An 18,873-nucleotide genomic window follows, 5' to 3' on the forward strand; every position below is an offset into this window, starting at 1 on the left:
GAAATGCATGGCTGTAATGAAATAGGTGGGTTTCTGAACAAAATTGAGGTTCCTTAAGAACAAGGGGAAAACGGATGTTGGGTAGGCAATCCACTGTATATGCAGCCTTTATTATTTTTGATTTATAGCTTTGGAAACTGAAGCTCAAGGATGTTAAGTGATTTGGCTAAGATTACTGTTTAATTAGGAGTAGAACCAGATTTTAAATACAGGTCAGTGTGGTTCCAAAGACTTGGCTCTTGACAGTGTCATTCCCAGTGGTATAAATACTGCAATGGAAATATTTTAAAGTGCTGTATTTTTGATCCATGATACCTCTTGATTCATGTTGGATATCTCAGTTGTTGCATTTTTGTTGTTGATACGGGCCTTACTGAATGAAACTGAAGTATGGTTTGATAAAAGAACACATTCCCCCTATTTATTTTCTCTTTGCTTCTCATGCCTGCTCCTTATATTCTTTCACCTTTATGGAAACAACAAAGGTAAATTATGTGTAAAAATAGAAACAAGCTTGTTTGCAAACCTCACAGCCTCTGTGTACCCCGTTTAAGACTGTGTTTAATGTGTGAATCACCTTGTTAAAGACATCAGCAGAATTCTAGGTCTGTTTTACATGTTACATTTCATTCCAAGCAGCAGTATTTTTACTCGTGGGGAAAGGGTGAAAGCCTTGTTTATCAAAACATTTTCTTTACTTTGTAATAAGGTGAAGAGAAAATGAATGAGTCGTTTATACCTACTACGAACCTTAGATTTCCTTTCCCCATAAGCCCCAAACAACTTGAAATTTAAAACATAAAAGGCCATGAAGCTTCATTTAAACCCTATGCTTGTTTTCCCTCTCCAGATCTTCAGCTTACTGTCTCCCTAAGAGACTGAAAGAACTCTGAATATGCTGCTTCCTCCCTATTAACTTCTGCACCCAAAGCCCACCAGAAAATATGATGGAATTCATGTTAGTTAACCGAAGTCCAAGAAATACTAACTCCAATTTCTAGAACCCAACACTTCTAACACCTCCACATTGGTTGACATCCTTCTTCAATTAAGGTAATTAAAAAAAACCCAAAGCCATTTAGTTATGTAACTCACAGCAAGTGAAGGATACACTACAGTTCCTGTGTTTCCACCTGAGCAAAGAGCTTGGTAATTGACCCAGCAAGTTGCATACTGTCTTTGACATCTGTCTCCTTCATCCCCAGAACCAAGTTACCAGGAAGTCCTGACAATTGTAGATTTCAACGAATCCTCACATTTTCTCTTCTCATTCATATTGTCATTTAAAAAATTTCTCCTTCGGCTACTGCAGAACCCTTCTATCTGCTTTCCGCCTCTCCCATCCACACTGCTGCCAGAGTGGTCTTTAAAAAAGGCGAATCTAATAATGGTCTCTCTGTGTTTAAGGCCGTTTTATGTTTTCCATTGCCCTTCAAGTAACTTCTTTCACATGGTTAATAAGTACACTATGATCTGCCTCTCTGGTCTAGCCTATTGCCAGGCTTTGGTCCAATACCCTCCTCTCCAACCCCTACCCCCCCCCCCCAGTATATTATGGTTTTGCCAATGATTTTTGATTGACTAATTAGTGTATATATTATTCCTTATGGAAATCTGAAATGATACAAACCTATTTCTCTCTGATCTCTGCTTATTTTAAAAAAGAGAACAAATAAAATTTACATTTAAGCACAGTTCTCTCCTTGTTGAATTTAATATTGGACAATTTAAATAATTGTGCAAATTATTTTGTCTGACTCTGAGTAATTGGTTATTGTAAAATGAGTCCTTACAGAAACAAAGCAAAAGAACCAAAGAGCCAACCTGTTTACTTGAATATGGTAGGCAAAGTTTAGATAAAGGTTGTAAGAAAATTGCTTCAGACCACAGAGACTAGATGTCTTGGTGAAAATGAACAGTTTAGATATTTGAGCCACTAGAGGGCTGTAATTAGACTCTACTTCTGTTTAACCCTCAAGTTATTCATTGAGCTTCTCTTATTACTAATGCCAATTTCATATAATCACTGTAGTTTCAATTGGTTAGACAGAAATAGGAATGCTTTTCATTGCGTATGTCTGGGTGCCTTGTGGAGCAGTAAGTGTATTTGTGTAATCAGAATTCTTGGAGTTGCATTAAACTTCTTAGAGGGTGGAAAAATATTTGACTCACTTTCCTCCATTATGTGAAATGAGAAATTAAAATTCTCCCCTAAGCATTTTGTTATTGTTGTTGTTTTCCGTTGGTGGGGTAGATGGTAAGAATTCAGGTAATTTGTTAAGTGTCATTTGATTACCTACAAAAATAGCTTTATTTATAATTTTAACTAAAAATATTATTATTGTAAACTAGCAGGCTTCTGATCACCAAAGTACAATTGAATTTAATTTATGGTTGAAAAATACAATGCATGAAGTATCCATCATGTCTGCAACACATTGTGTTTGTTTCTGGCTTCAAGCTTTTACAGAATGGTGTCTTTTATTCTTTGCTAAATCCTACTATTTAAAGATTTAAGGGGACAAATTTTTTTAAGTTCTGAATATAACAAGGAAAATTAAGGTCACGTCTAAGGTTGACCGTGGGATGCTACTTGCTGAATATGAGAAAGCAGGGCTATGTGTAATGTAATTTTCTTGCTGGAGAGATGGTAAGACCAGATAAGGCTATTTGAAAATTAAAGTTAGATTTGGCATCCAGATATCCTTAGGTCTGCAGGTTTTTGATCTGTTTATTAGCCATGCAAAAATATATTGCTGTTTCTTAATCTGATCATGGTTGATTCTGCCGCTGGAGTTATTTTCCCCCCACACTTTGATGTGATATGTTTTATTTTCAAGTGCTCGTTTCAGAAAGATCAGCAAACAAAATAAAATTCCCACTTCCCTCCTCCATCAGCCATATTTTTTCTTTAGTTAGCCAACATCAGTGGGAAGATATTAACATGATTAACTCTCTTGTGTCTTAAATGACTGGCTATTATGGGAACTGAACTCCAACTTTTATCTCTTAAATATGAATGCAGCAATATTACAATGTTGTAATTCATTCTGAACTATTTAATCACTACAATCTGTAGATAAGTTGGCTTCTGAATCTTTGCCTAATGTCATAACTAAGTCCTCCTTCCCACTTAAATCACCACGTCTTTGCTGAAGACAGCTGTTTAGAGAAACCAACTACATGAATTAGAGGTTTAAAGATGCATTATCGGGCTTCCCTGGTGGCACAGTGGTTAAGAATCTGCCTGCCAATGCAGGGGACACGGGTTCGAGCCCTGTTCCAGGAAGATCCCACATGCCACGGAGCAACTAAGCCCGTGTGCCACAACTACTGAGCCTGTGCTCTAGGGCCCGTGAGCCACAATTACTGAGCCCGTGTGCCACGACTACTGAAGGCCACGCGCCTAGAGCCTGTGCTCCACAACAAGAGAAGCCACTGCAGTGAGAAGCCCATGCCCCACAACGAAGAGTAGCCCCCGCTCACCGCAACTAGAGAAAGCCCGCACGCAGCGAAGACCCAACACAGCCAAAAATAAAATAAATAAATTTAAAAAATAAAAAGTAAATATACATTATCCACAAGGCTTCCCCAAACTTTTTCAGTTTCCTTTAATTTTATTTGTCATAATGAGTGCAGGTGAGGGGTTATTGGTTATCTACCTTCAAGTATATTTCAGAGCAGAGTCTAGGGTGAACAGGCCGTGGATTTAGGATCAGCATGCCTGGCTTGAGATCTGGTTCTGTGATCTGTTGCCTGTGTGACTTTAGACCTCATTTTTAAAATTTCTCTGACCTTTACTTTCTTCCTGAGCATGGCTGTTATGAACATGAAGTGAAGCACTGATGTGCAGTACGTTGCATACGGTTCCCTGACAACCAAAGATAAGGTGTGAGGATGCACAAGGTGCTTCTGGTTAATCCGTTTGAAAGGAAATCGCAATAGATGCTGTAGTGTATTCTTCTGAGATTTCAAAGCAAGAAATTGGAAACAACCTAAATATCCGAAAGTAAGGAAATGTTGACATATATTTTATGACTTCAGTAGTGGAGTACTGTGTGTATAGCCATTGACATGGTGCTATAAATCTGTATTTGTTAACCTGAAAAGGTATTGACATTAATTTATGAGTAAGAAAAGCACATTATTAATTATATTGCATAATCAAGTTTCATTAAATTTACTAGTGTGTGTATATACACTTTGGTACACATATAAAACATATAAGGAAAGATGTACAGTGGCTACCCCTAAGTGTTAAGATTTGGAGTAATTTTTTGCCATTTGCGTTTTCTAATTTTCTGAAACAGATTATTTACATAAGGGGACACACACACACACACACACACACACACACACACACACACAGAGGCATTCCAGTTTCAACCCTGAGGTTTTCTAGAATCTCTGACAACTCCTCCTTCTCTTACCCTCTACCATCTAGTCCATGGCCAAGGCGTTGGGGCCAACACTCTCTTGGGTGCCAGCCCCTTTGTTCCCATTGTCCTGGCAACCAGTAGCAGAAGTCATTCTTTCTCATCTGTGGATGCAACATTCTTTTTCTACCCTTCCCCTCAATTTATATGCTTCTAATCCATTTAAATAAGGATGCTCAAATCACACATGTTTTCTAAAGCACAGAGTTTTCTGCCATCTTTAGGTCCTGTCCGCCTTCCCAACCCCCAGCCCAGATACATTTGATAGCTTCTCTTTGTCCTAGAACTTTCCAAATATGCTCTTCAGCCTAGTATTAACAGTCCTTCATGATAGAGCCAATGTTTATTTCCTACTGTCACACACATACCCTTTACCCAGGAAAACTTAACTACTGTTCTCTGAACACCCCAGACTTCTCTGTCTCCACTTTAGACCATAGTATTCCAGCAGTTTGTAATGCTACTGCCTACTCTACTTATGATTTATAGCCCGGCCACATCCCCGATTTTTCTGAATTGTAGATGTGTTCTTTCTTATATCATATATCACTTCTGAATATCATATCATCTTTGGAATTTACTTACGTATTCTTTCATTTATTCATATCATTTTTGAGCATCTGCTCTGTTCCAGGGGCTATCTGGATGCTCAAATATAGAAGTAAGTAAGCTGGATACACCCATGCCCTTGAGCAATTAGCAATCTAATACTTAACATTTCTGCTTTATTAAATCTGGTGGCTTATGGTGAAGTTTCCTTAACTACTACCAGCCTCTGCAATATCACATATACACTGATTGTGGGCACCTAGAGTGTTATTTATGTCTGATTCTCTCCTAAGAAGCAACTATGTTGTCTTACAAAGAGAAGAAAGTCAATAAATGTATTGTTAGAAGGCCAGAGAGAAGGATGGAATAAAATATTTTGTTCCATATACATATGTGTTATATATAACTATGTATATTATTTGTATGTAATATATAATTATATATATAATTTTTAACCATGTAACTTTTCCCTGTTCAGGGTTTTTACAAATTAAATTCGATTTCCAATTAGCATTGTTAACCTGTGAAGTGAGGAGAACAAGTTATTTCTCCTAGCTGCTAGGGGACTACAAGACAAGACTGATGTCCTTAAGTAAAACTGAAGCAACGAGTACATTCTTCTATTAGAGAGGAAGTGATGAATTGAGTTTAGAACTCAGACTTGGTAATTTGTCCTAGAATCCAGAGGCCTGAGGGTAGCTTCTTAATTAATGGTTGTTGGCCTACAGAATTTAGAGGTTTAACAGTATATTGGACACCCCAGTGTATTCATGACCTATGAATATATTTTGCCTCCAAGTTGTGTTGTAATTTTGTTTTTAAAAGTCCTTAATGCAGTTTTCCCTCTTCACTAAATAAGTCATTCACATTAGAATTTCCCCTGGAAAAATGAACTCCCTTACTATTTATTAAGTATCTTTATCTCTTCATGTTATAGTTTTTCCTCATTTTAAAATATGGACATCAGTTGTTTTTCTTTTCTTTTTTCTTTTAAGAAAAAAGGCTGGGTAATAAGTTAAAGAATATTTACAAAAAGTTCTTTTCTTTTAAGAGACTATGTAAGAAATCTAAGTTAATATTTTTAAATGAATCCTGTTTTCAAGGGAATCTTTAGTGCAGTTGTTTTAGCCGAAATCTGCTAAATCCATTAAAAATATAGCAAACCAACAAGCTCTGTTTGAATCTTAAGAGAAATCTTTATCTAAGGAATTAGGTATACCCGTATGGTTTGGTGTGTGAGAGATTGGTACTGAAAAGTTCCATCCAAATTGGTTGTGCACAGTGTACTATATTTCATATAAAGTTGAAAAGCTTGCTCTTGTCTGAGTCCTCTGGCACACAGGATGTGTTGTTGATATTTTGTTTCTCCAACTGAATTATAAGTTCCTTGGGCACAAGAATCATGACATATTATTTGTGTTAAGTCTTTGCGTTTCAGGAAATCAAAACATTCGTTGATTTGGTTTACTTAATTGTATATTATTGTATAAAACAAATGCCTCTTTTATGGTATGAATACTTTGTCTTATCAATCTGAGTTTTCATATAGTGGTCTAAGAAATTAGTTGTAAGACACATGTATAGAGTGGAATCTTTCTTTTTTTTGTTGAATGTAGATGGAATATAATTTTTGATGAATTTTTTCTTCAAAGAGTTTATTTATAGAAACTTTACATATTTTAATGAAATTTACATTCAGGATGTTTTAGTGTTGACATATATCTTTTGTCAACTCTGGGAGAAATTTGGTTTCCAGTCTATAATGCTGAATATTCTAAATATAATAAAGAAAATAAAATCAGCAAATGAAGGAGCTAAAATGCAGATTTTCCTCTCCTCTTGTCAGTTGTTTGAGATTAGACATCATGAAGCACCTTTCTTACCTTCTGCAAGGTAGCTGTTTCTTTTCGAATCCATAGTAGTGTGGAAATTCAGCTCAAGAGGAGAAATTGCCTGATGCCTTATTTAATACTACACCTCTAGGAGTTATCCCTTCTCTTTTTTCTTGAAGTTATACGCTGGCAAAACTACTGTCATTGCCCTTGCTTTTTGTCTTTGCTGCACATTTACATTTCAACAGGCTTAAATAATGGCTAAAATGGTTGAAGTGATTTATGTCTGTAGACTGATGTCTTCATTTCCTCTCTTCACATTCCTTTTTGTACTAATGGTCTGGTGCACACCTAGCGCAGGTACGTTTTATTAGAGAGTATATTCCCTCTAAATGCTATTCCTGAGCTGAAAGAAATGGGCCATAATCATATAAAAATAAAGTATCTCTTTGTGGAATTTACAAGAAATGGAATGTCCTTATTCCTGAGCCATAGAACATAGGGAACTTTTTCTCTCCCTATAAGATTTCTCTTTATACTAATGTTGATTAAGTGAATCACACCAACAGCTGTGACATAGAGGAAAAGGAGTCTCCTGAAAAATCTCAGTTGAAACAAGTAAATCTCTTGAACTTTCTAGTTAGCTACAACTTTCATTTTCCTGTTGAGACAGGAAAGATTGGTTCACAGTTTCTACAGATGGCTTCACTCCTAGTTCATAAAATTGCAGTTAATAATGGTGAGCTAAGATCATTCTGGATTTGATGTACTGCCCTATCATCATTGAAAGAGAGTGTTTAAATCTGCTATTTAATAACTTATAGGGACTTTGCACTGATTAATTCATCTGGTTATAGTCTCAAGGCTGACATGGCATCTTGTAGGCCTTCCATTCCATTGGGATCAACATCATCATTTTATAAGAAATGAACTTACCACTTTGTAGGCTTAGTTGGAAAGAAAGTTCAACCGTCAGCTGTAGGATGTGCCGTGTGAATTTAATTTGTTGACCTGTGAGAACACAGATCTCATCTTTTACTGGACCTTCTGGACCTTTTACTGGACCTTTACTGGACCTTCTCAACGTAAAAGAAGGTTATCAGAGAAACAAAATGATTCTGACTTTTGAACTTCGGTAGAAGGCCAATACATTTAAAGTAAATACTCTCCTTCCTGAAATGTTCAGTGTTCCATCAGCAGCACATGTCAGGTTCTTAAGAAAATATTATCCCTGTGGAGCAAAGCACTGAAAATCGTGGGTACTGTCTCTTAGAGTAGACATTATTTGGAAGCCACACAGCATCTGTTCTCCTTTCATTCTGGTGCTAGCATACTGAATTTCATCCGAAGAAGCATCTCTCCCCCATTACGCGTAGCCTTGAGGTGCTGTCAGTCACGGTTTCCTGCCCTACCTAGCCAGGATGGGGACTCATGGACAAATCTGTTGAGCTTTCTTCCTTGAGATTTGGAGTCTTGAGTACAGGGGGATGAGAGGACAGAAAAAGTGTGTGGAGCTAATGTTTTAGGAGTGGTGACCTGAATGTATTGTTAAATCTTGCTATCTGGATCACCAGAGCTAGATTACTTCCTGTCCATCCTGGACCTGAATTTTCCTTGTAGACTGCAAACTGACTCCCAGCCTTCCAATAAATACCACTTTTCATTAATTTAACTAGAAAAATTATCTATTACTTTCCTCTCAAAAACTATGTGATGATTAATTTTATGTGTCAACTTGGCTGGGCTAAGGGATATCCAGGGAGCTGGTAGAACATTATTTATGGGTGTGTACATGAAGTTATTTCAGGGAATAGATGGGCCCTTGAATTGATAGTCTGATTAGAGAATATCTCTTTCCATAGTGGGTTAAGGGATAAGTAGAACAAAAAGAAAGAGGAAGGGCATATTTTCTGTCTCCACTGGAGCTACGACATCCATCTCCTGCCCTTGGACATCTGCACCCGTAGTTCTCTGAACTTCTTACTTGGACCAGGATTTACACCACTGGCTCTCAGAACTTGGGGCTTGGCCTGAAACTACTCCACCTGCTTTCCTGAGCCTCCAGCTTCCAGACAGCAGATCGTGGGACTGCTCAGCCTCCATAATTGTATAAACAAGTGCCTCATAATAAATCCTTTATTATCTATCTATCCATCTATTCACCTTTCTTCTATCTGTCTATCTATCAACCTAGCCTATTGGTTCTGATTCTCTGGAGAACTAATACAAACTATTAAAGCTTCATTTTATCATTGTTAGATCTTGAAAGTAGTATGTTATCCTTTCATAGTCCTTTACCTAATTTTTTTTGAGAATAAAATGCAGTGGGTATATTTTACTACAAGATAAAATATATCTCTAGTAGGCATTTCCAGGGTAAAGAGTTCATTGGAATCCAAGATGCTGACTGACCAAGGTCTCTGAAAGGCTTGAAGCTCGGTTCCTGGGCAAACTCCCCACACTCATCAAATGCCAACCTTCCTTTGGGTCAAGATGCTCCAGCCCTTCTTGTTTTTGTTCACTTCCTGGAACATGACGTGTTCTTTCCTGCCTTGAAAGAAATTGTGTTTCTACTTGAAATTGTATCTCATTTCCTGTGCTCTCCCATCGGTAGATGCTTTCTCAATCTTCGGGTCTACAGCAAAATCTCTAGCCAGCTTTCCCTGTCAGCGTTACTTAAACTGGGCACTGGTCTCATATATCCTCTTGCCCAGTTGATAATCTTCATGGGGGTTATCTTCAGCATTTCACACTTAACTTGGCCCACCCAGATCTTCTGATTCTCCCATCTCCAGCCAGTTTTTCTCTTATTCTTCATGCAGCATTACCATCATGCAGTGTCTCAAGCCAGGAGTCAGCCTTGCCTCCTTTCTTTCTGTCGGCCCACACCAGGGCACCAGCCAGTTCAGTTGGCTCTACCTCCAAAATAGGTCCCGAATCCTATTCTACCTCTCTCACCTTCACAGTTTTATCCTATCCCACTTACTATCTTTTGCTTGGTTAGCTGCAGTGTCTTCTGTTTTATTTCCGAGTACACTCTTTACCACATCCAATATAAATGAGTCCTTTTATTCCCCTGCTTAGAATCTGCAGTGGCTTCTAATTCAAATTAAGGAAAAACACCTGAATTCCTGACTGCGACCAGCAAGGTTCTACATTATTCGCAACTTGAGCCCTTTTTTTCCCCCTTTCCCTTCCTTACTCTCTCATTTCCTTTTTTTCTTCCTTCCCTTTCTTCCTCCTTCCTTCCTTCCCATCCAGCCATTCTGAGCCATACTGTCTTTAAACAGGATCTTTTTCCTGTCGGAATGCTCTTCCCAGATTTTTGCACAGCTGGCTTCTTCTTGTCAATTAAGTCTCCACTCAAATCTCTCTCCTTCAGAACTTTTCTGACCACTGATTCTCAAGGACAGTTCCCCACACCAATTTCTATCACATCGTCTTGTTTTAAAGCTTCAAAACAATTACCCTGTGAAATTATCTTGTGCTTATTTTACTTCTTTATATGACTTGCAAGGACATATTTTCACATATAATTTCTCCTTTCAGCTCTGGTTAAAAACAGCACAACATTCTATTTGACTATTACCTTCTCCTTACCTGTATTTTGGTTATTAGGTAACACATTTTCACAAGTTCATGGAGACCTCAGAAACAAGAGCTAATGATTCTGTTTCCTGTGTGTACATAGTAAAAGGAAACTAAGATATGCTATTGGTGGAAATTAGCAATTTAAAATTGGCGTTAATGTGGCTTAATTTTTAAGCTAGACACAAAAAAGTAGCCCTTCTAAAAATGAAAATTATCTGAATGAGCGAATTAGCATGGATTAATATTTAGTCATTATAATAAAGCACTGAAATACATGAGTTCCTTGAGTGCAAAACCTGTGGCGTTTTCATTTTTTTGACATCTTTGTTTCTTCGCCTAATATGTTACCTGTGAGTTCAAGAGGAGCCTCCTCAAATGCTTGTGGAATTGTATAAAGTATGCATTTTGGAATTGTCTTAATGCTCAAGATCTGAAATTATTTTTCTGAGCAAATGAAGTGAACTGTCTTCACTTGGAATTAAGGGAAGTTGCGTGAATTTATGAATGTCAATAAATGTAAGATTTATACTTTCTCTATCTCATTTGCAAACAAACCTTAATCAAGAATGAACTGGGGGCTTCCCTGGTGGCGCGGTGGTTGAGGGTCCGCCTGCCGATGCAGGGGACGCGGGTTCGTGCCCCGGTCCGGGAAGATTCCACATGCCGCGGAGCAGCTGGGCCCGTGAGCCATGGCCGCTGAGCCTGCGCGTCCGGAGCCTATTGCTCCGCGGCGGGAGAGGCCACAGCAGTGAGAGGCCCACGTACCGCAAAAAAAAATTTAAAAAAAGAGTGAGCTGGGATTTTTGTGTTATGGATTTGAGGTTTTGCATTATATTGAGAAGGAAATTTGTGTAACATGGCTTTTTGGACCTCTCGGATGTTTTCCAGTATCTTGGAATATTAGTCTCTAATACTGCTGAATTTTGATTAAATAATAACCACTGTATTCAAGATGCCAACTCATTGGTGACTTGACTCCTCTACATCAATACTAAATAAGTTTAGGGAAGTTTCCTTTAAAATATCTCTAAATAATAATTTTGAAATCACCAAAGACGGTAGTCACCATGTGACTGCTTACAGAAAAGGATCTGTAGTTTGTTCAGAGTTACTACAGAATTCTCATCTCCCAGGCTCTTTTCTTCCTGGCATTTTTGGAAAGTGAGAGAAAGCTTATTCATTGCCCTCTCCCTGTGCCCACCCCCTGGCCATTTTTTAAAAATCAAGTATTTTCTATAATATGAATTTTCCCTCTGGGGCCCACCCAGTGTAGCAGGTATGGGACCGAGTCAGCATCAGGTTAGAAGATTATAAAACTATGCTTCATACATTGAGGGCACACTTGTAACTTGGGATAATTTTATTCTTCCCTCTATTTATTACACTCATAAAGAGACTGCTCCACTAAAACCGTTACAGAGAGCTAGTCTTCTGAAGGGCAAACAGTTTTATTTCGATCTTCTTAACTTCACATGTTGTAGGTCACACCATTGTTTTGACTTTGTGTGTATATATATATATATTTATGGAAAATCAGTTTTTAGGAAATTGCACTAGATTTTGTTAAGAGATACAAGCTCTTAGAACAGAAGTTACACACTGGTAGCCCATGGGCTGAAATAGACTCACAGAACCTGGTTTCATTTGTTCTGCATGGCTCTTTCTTGAAAGTGTTGTTTGTTGTTGTTAATTGTTATTATTTAACCTTTAGAAATCAGGAGATTTCATATAGAAATCCACTTTCTCCTGAAAATTCAGGAGACACTCTAAGAAATCGTGTGCAGCTCAAACACTGGTGATGCTGTGATTTTTAAACTGCAAATGGCAACAATTTAAAGGCTTCCATCCCTTCATTCTGATGTTTCTCTTCTCCATCAAATAGTGTAAGGAACGAGCACTGAAATGCTTACCCAGAATGCTCCCTGGTTTAATGGGGTGTTACATGCCATCTTACTCCACCTGTAATTTCCCCCCCAGTTTCTATGTTATATCAGTTTTTCCTTTGTAACCTTTTTCACGTTTGGGCCTATTTTCTTCTCCTTGTTATGACTTTCATGCTGGTCGTGTTGTCCTCACTTCAGGGCTACTGAATGCATTGCTCTCTTAGCCATCAACATCCCCCTTGCCTTAAAGTTTCCTCTGCCTGCCTCATCCCACTTTGCACTCCAGTTACAGATTTAAATGACACTTCAGTATATTAGTCCCTGACCTCAGACCTGCAGTGACAACTTAGAACCCATGTCCAACTAACTACTTAACTTATAGTTGGAACTCAGTCTCTCTGTCCTCCTTGTTTTGTGTTAATCCATACACAGGTAACTAGCCCAAATGCCCGTTTCCCTAGCGCCAAAGCGGGCATCACGCAGCCTGTGATTTGCACCCAGCATTACTCCTCTTCACCTGTGCAAATAGAGGATGACCACCTTCAAGACTGGCCTTTCTAGACCACTTTGGTGCACAGTTACACAGTACAGTTCATCTTGCCTGGTGCATATTTCACAATCATATTTTGTTTCTCTGATTGTCTTAAAACAGGGTTTCCTCAAGTATGGTCCCTGAACATGTTACTTCATGTTAACTTGCTCTTAAGCATTTATTTCTGGCCTCCACCTATATCCTCCTGAATTCCTTAAGTTGGGACCCAGGAATTTGATCAATCTAAAATTTGAGAAGTCAGGAATTTAAAGGCAAGATGACGAATAATGGTACAAGATTGCCAGGTAGTTTGATAGAAGGTAAAATAGGATTCAGTTAACTTGACTCCGAGTGCATTTTCAGGTTTATTGGTGTGTTTCTTAAACGCTATTTACCCTAATTGTTAATAAAAGCTCTGGATGTTGCTTTAAGCAGCTCTTTGACACCATTGCCGAGGCCATCAGGCCCATGGTGCATAGGAGAGAAAGTAGAAGGCAAGTAAGAACCTCTTCACCTTTCAGGGGAAAGCAGGACAATTAGATAAAATTCCTGAGTGCAGGACTGTGTTTCTGTCCTTCTTTCATTTTTTAAAATTGTTCTGCGTTATGCTCATGCCTTGTCTCCAGTGATACCGCTGTTAATAAATGTTGACTTGAACTGGATAAATTGAATGTTTGAAGATGAGAAGTTAGAGTATCAGTACTCAGGTTGGCAGTGATGGTGCTAACTCCTGTTGGTCCCATGCTCACTCTGAGGTCAGGTGCTGTGCTCAGTGGTTTATGTAGATTATGCCAGTGAGTGCTTGCTGCAACCCTAATAGGGCAGTGCTGTGATTCCCTATGTTTTAAACATGGCCAGTATTCAGCTGGAATTGCAGAGGGAGGCAAGAGGCACTGTGATGGGAGAAGCAATTACTTTTGCTATTCATGAAAAAACCTTTTGAACCACTTTCAAGTGTCTTCAGTCAGTCCTCCCTATCTATGGGTTCTGCAGCTGTGGATACAGGGGGCTGACTGTACCATGCCATTTTGTGTAAGAGACTTGAGCATCCTTGGATTTTGGTATCTGCAAAAGGTCCTGGAACCAATCCTCCTGCAGATACCGAGGGATGACTGTATTTCTTTTTCTTTTTTAAGGGGGATGGGGTTTGATAAATTTCAAATACTGATAACTGTTGGAGAAGGCATTGTGACAAAGTGGTTTAAGGCAAAGAACAGAATTTGGAAGATTTGGGTTCAAGGTTCAGTTTGCCACTTAACAGCTCTGTCAGTTTGAGCAAGATCTAGTTTCTCTGAGCCTCGGTCTTTTAATCTGTAAAATGAGACAATACTACTGCACACCAAATGGTTGTAGGGACCATGGGAAGGAATTTATATAAACTGCTGTGAGAGAAACAATGGCAGGAATGACTGAAGTGTCACGAAGGACCTCCGTGTTTGCTGTCCATGCTGAACTTCGGCTGAACACTCAAAAATAAAGCTGCTGAGTAGTTGCTGAATTGCCAAAAGGAAACAGTAATGCTGAGACCTGGACTTTCTTTGGACTAAGGAAACCCTACCTTTCCCTAGTAAGGGATGAGACGTGCTTGATAACCCAGCTGTATATATGGAACATATTTACCCTCCAATCCAAATCTTTGGTAAACAACTTGCCTAAGCCTGCATGAACTTCCTCCTTTTTTCCATAAAACCCCCTGCCTGTTTTCCTCTGTTGAGACACTATTCTGGGTTCCTCTGGAATCTGTGATTCCCCAAATTGCAATTCTAAGATCCCAAATAAACTGCCTCTTTGCGTCTTTATAGAGGTCCTTTCTGTTGACAAAGCTATTAAAATATACAGTGCTGGTACTAGTGCAGATTGTTCCAAGTGTGAACCAGGATCTCAAAAAAAACATTATATTATTTTGAATCATGCTTTAAAGAGGAAGAAAAGACACAACAGTAATGAGATCTCTCTCCCGTAATTTCACAAGTAGGTGTTACAGTCCTTGGCTGAGGAATCTGCAGCTCAGAGAGGTTGAGCAACACGGCACAGCCAAACAGCCAGTAAACAGCCGAGCTGAAGTTTTAAACCTTCACCTGCCTGACTTTAAATCCTCTGCTCTTTCCATTGCACCAGGTTGCTTTAAAAAGAAAAAAAGGGCTTCCCTGGTGGCGCAGTGGTTGAGAGTCTGCCTGCCGATGCAGGGGACACGGGTTCGTGCCCCGGTCCGGGAAGATCCCACGTGCCACGGAGCGGCTGGGCCCATGAGCCATGGCCAATGAGCCTGCGCATCCGGAGCCTGTGCTCCACAACGGGAGAGACCACAACAGTGAGAGGCCCGCGTACCCCCAAAAAAAAAAGCCAACATAGATCCTTTTTCTTAACATTAAAACAAACAAAAAAAGACATTTATGTTCAAAAACTAACTCATCCTGGTAATTCCCAATTAAGATGTTGTCATCTTGCATCTGGCTGGAATCCCTTTTATGATACAGGAAACATAATTTGAGTGTAGCTTAAGTGAAGTGTCCAAATGGGCTAAAACAGGTCACCTAGGAAGTTAGATTTTGTAGATTATAAAAATTTAATCCTAAATTGTACTTAATGGAGACAATTTTTTAAAATGGAAATTCTTCAGGAAGCAAATGACTGGTATATCAATTTTTGTCATTATTTCTCTATGAGACATCTATAGCATGGGCAATTGAAGCAAAAGAAATAAGATAAACGACACTCTAAGTCACAGTGAAGAACTTCTCTGTCTTTGCGGGCTTGGTCTTCTCAAGAAAAACACAGAGGGATCTTTGGCCTGAGTTCAGTTTTTTTACTTCTATATTGTTTTTTTAAAGATTCTATTTAAAAGATTGTTTAATAAAAAGAAGTTAGAGAATTTCTTAGCTCTGTGGCTTTTTGAAGGGAATGATTCTGAGAATACATGTCTGTACCCACTTTTATCCTGAAATAAAGTCTTCACTGGAGATGAGTTCCAGCTATTAAATTTGATTATGGGGCCCTGGGGCAGAAGGATAATCTTTTTTTAAAAAAGTGAACAGTTAAAAAACGAGGATGGGGGTAAAGCAGGATTAAGAATAAGAGTGGATAGAAGAGTACGTGTGAAGGTGGAGGTGTTGATTTAAACACTTTAGGAAAACTTTCTGAGCACAGATCATGTCCTGACAAGTAACTTAAACATCTTTTCTATGAAACAGTGTGTAAGGTGGTAGTTCAGTTTATATGCTATGGAGTCACATAGTCTGGGATCAAATCCCCGCTCTGTTACTTCCTAATTTTGTAATTTTAGGCAATTTACTTAAACTCTTTGAGACTCTATTTTCCTACCTGAATATTAGGAGCGATTAATGCTTCCTAGGGTTGTTGTGATGATTCAGCATAATCACTAATGCACATTGTCATCGTGTTTGATGTCATGATTATTATTATTATTATTGGTGTTGTAGAACTTACTTGACATATATATTAAAGTCTCCTGTGACCTTAGAAAACAATTTTGAGGCATGGCAACTACTTAAGAGCCGTCTTTTAACAACAGAATAGATTCAGGAAATGAAGTAAAAAGACACAACTTATCTATTTAGATAGAATATCAAGTTGGTTTCCTTTTAAAGATGTTCATAAGAAGATTAAAGACATTAAAGATGTTCATAAAAAGAAAAGATTATGAAACCAAACCTTCTAGTAAATAATCATGAGTTTACACGTATTTTAGAAAGTGCACGTATTTGTACTTCTCCTAGGAGGACATGTCGATTTGTGTGTGTATTTCAAGCAAGCATCTTAAGCACGTCGTGCTGTGGCTGACAGTGCTCTCCCGGGGGAAGGTGGCTTCTGTAATTGCAGTGAATGGCAATTCTATTTGTAGACATGACTTCCTACAGCCTGCACTCCTTTCTGTGATTATTATTTAAAAAATACTTGTCCTCAAATTATTTCATCTTCCTGGCTACAAGGGAGAAAATTCTCCAGCACAACAAGAACCTCACAGGTAACGTGTATTTGAATTGAAAATGTATATCCTCTTACCCATAAAGTCATCTGAGTGACCTCTGCAGTCTAAGGAATACAAAAAGCATTTCAATACTAAACACCCTCAAACTACCACTTAGGCCAAAAAAAGAAAGAAAGAAAGAAAATCAGAAGTATTAATGTCATTTGAAATGCTGGGACATTTTTCTTCTTTCTTCCACACTCTTTTTTGTTTATAAACAAAAGCACAATTCTCACATTGATAGAAAATCAACAGCAAGAGGACTTACCTTCCTTCAACCAAGAAATGTTATTTTTGTCATTTTCAAAATGCTCAGCTGTTCTGACTTTTATCTTTTCCAGCTCAGTTTCTGACATCTAAGTGGAAACAGAATTGGTTATATAAAAAATTCATTAAGAGCCCAAATTTATAACATGGAGCCTTATATTTAGAGACAATTCTCGTATTATAGGAACATTTTATCTCTGTAGTTTTTCAGCTCCCTGTCTAACGTTAAGTCTTACATTTTATCCATGTATAGTATTTTACAACACTGACATTGAAAACGAAACTTTAGATGATATTTCACTTTTCAGCAGTCAAGCTTGCTGTGAGCTCTGATTTCTGAATACGAAAGAAAAACAGATGAACAAGTAGCCCCAGATTTGTCAAAACCCAAACATTCAGTGGCTGTTTTAATGCATTTCTTAATAGCCTAGAGAAAAGCATGCTGCAAAGTGACGTGCAAAGCTAGAAAGACTAATAAACACCAAAGGACTTTTCAGCAATGTGCTGGGTAGAATGAGAACCTTATGACCTCAGCCAGGCCAAGCTGAGCTTCCTGAAGGTGTTGAGACCTATTAGGTATTCTCAGTACATTGCACTTGACTTCCTCCATGGCTTGGTTGCAGTGAGCTAGGATGCCCCACTTGCATCAGCACCTCGATGTACTTACCTGTTTGTTCCTAAGGGAGGAGGCCCAAGGCGTGGGACGGGGGAGCAGCGTGCCGATGCTCTGGGCAGCCTCCCTTCTTGTCTCTCAATGTCCAGCATTCCTCTGCCCTGCCAGAAGTGAGCGAAGAAGCAAATACGCTCCCTCCCTGGGTGGTGCTAGATTTGTATTGCTGCCAGAAGCATCCAACTTGCGGCTGAGAGGGTTTTTTTTTTTAAGGTAATGTAAAGCCTGTGGTTCAAAACAATAAAAACCTTCTCCAGGCCAGCACTTATTTAAAATGACACTCTGCAAAATAGGATGAGAAGAATGAACTCTTTTCAAATGGACGGAGTTTCTCCAGTCTCCTTATTTCCACACCCGCCATTCATCACTTACAGTTAATATTAAGGATGTGGAAAGAAGAGATTGAAAAATATACGTAGGCTATTTGGGTTAAAAGAAAAGGAAGAGAAACCTCTCAGGGTTTATTTTCTAGAAGTTCACCCTGCAGCTGCTGTTTCAAAAGGCAAGTTTTTCTAACGTTTTATAGACAACAAGAAAACATTCCACGTTCTTTTGAGAGTCTGCAGGTATTCCCAAAAGAATTTGGAATCACATTCCAAAGAGGATTTGTCATTAGATTCTTAGGCAAAGATCGTACTGTTTTCAACAGAAGGTTAACAGCAGAGAGCATAACCCATAACCCTTAGGAATGCATGATAATAAAGAGTCCAACATTCCTAAATGTTGTTTTTTATTTTATTTTATTTTTATTGGAGTACAGTTGCTTTACAATGTTGTGTTAGTTTCTGCTGTAAAGCCAAGTGAATCAGCTATACCTATACACATATCCCCTCTTTTCATCATAAAAAATAATCTTTATTTTTTAACCCAAAGTGTTTTGCCTCCTCCAGTGTCTTTACCTGGAAACTGTCTGTTATCTGATCGACTTGTATCCATTTCACCTCTTTTCCCAACTTCATTCCTTCTTCTACTTTGCTCCCAGTTCTGCGTGAAAGTTGACTGATCAACGTAGTTTTTAAAAACAATAAAACTGGGAGCAAAAGATAAATTTCAGATTCCTTAAATAGCCAAGGAAGACCTTGACTGGTCAGAATCTATAGCATCATTTTCAAACTGTGGCTTAAA

General features: G+C 38.5%; 1 protein-coding gene across 2 annotated transcripts in view; it reads right to left on the reverse strand.

Moving 5' to 3' along the window:
* MDFIC2 (MyoD family inhibitor domain containing 2) overlaps positions 1 to 17,167 on the reverse strand; it is a 99,159-nt gene extending 81,992 nt beyond the window's left edge. For both annotated transcript variants that reach the window (XM_027121481.1, XM_027121480.1), the window contains exon 1: positions 17,080 to 17,167. In XM_027121481.1, coding sequence (XP_026977282.1) covers positions 17,080 to 17,167 — 88 coding nt within the window. The remainder of the gene's footprint in view (positions 1 to 17,079) is intronic.
* Between the last annotated feature and the right edge of the window lie 1,706 nt (positions 17,168 to 18,873).

Source organism: Aethalodelphis obliquidens, unplaced genomic scaffold (assembly GCF_003676395.1).
Source record: "Aethalodelphis obliquidens isolate GAN/ISIS:26980383/991018 unplaced genomic scaffold, ASM367639v1 scaffold22, whole genome shotgun sequence".
Lineage (NCBI taxonomy): Eukaryota > Metazoa > Chordata > Mammalia > Artiodactyla > Delphinidae > Aethalodelphis > Aethalodelphis obliquidens.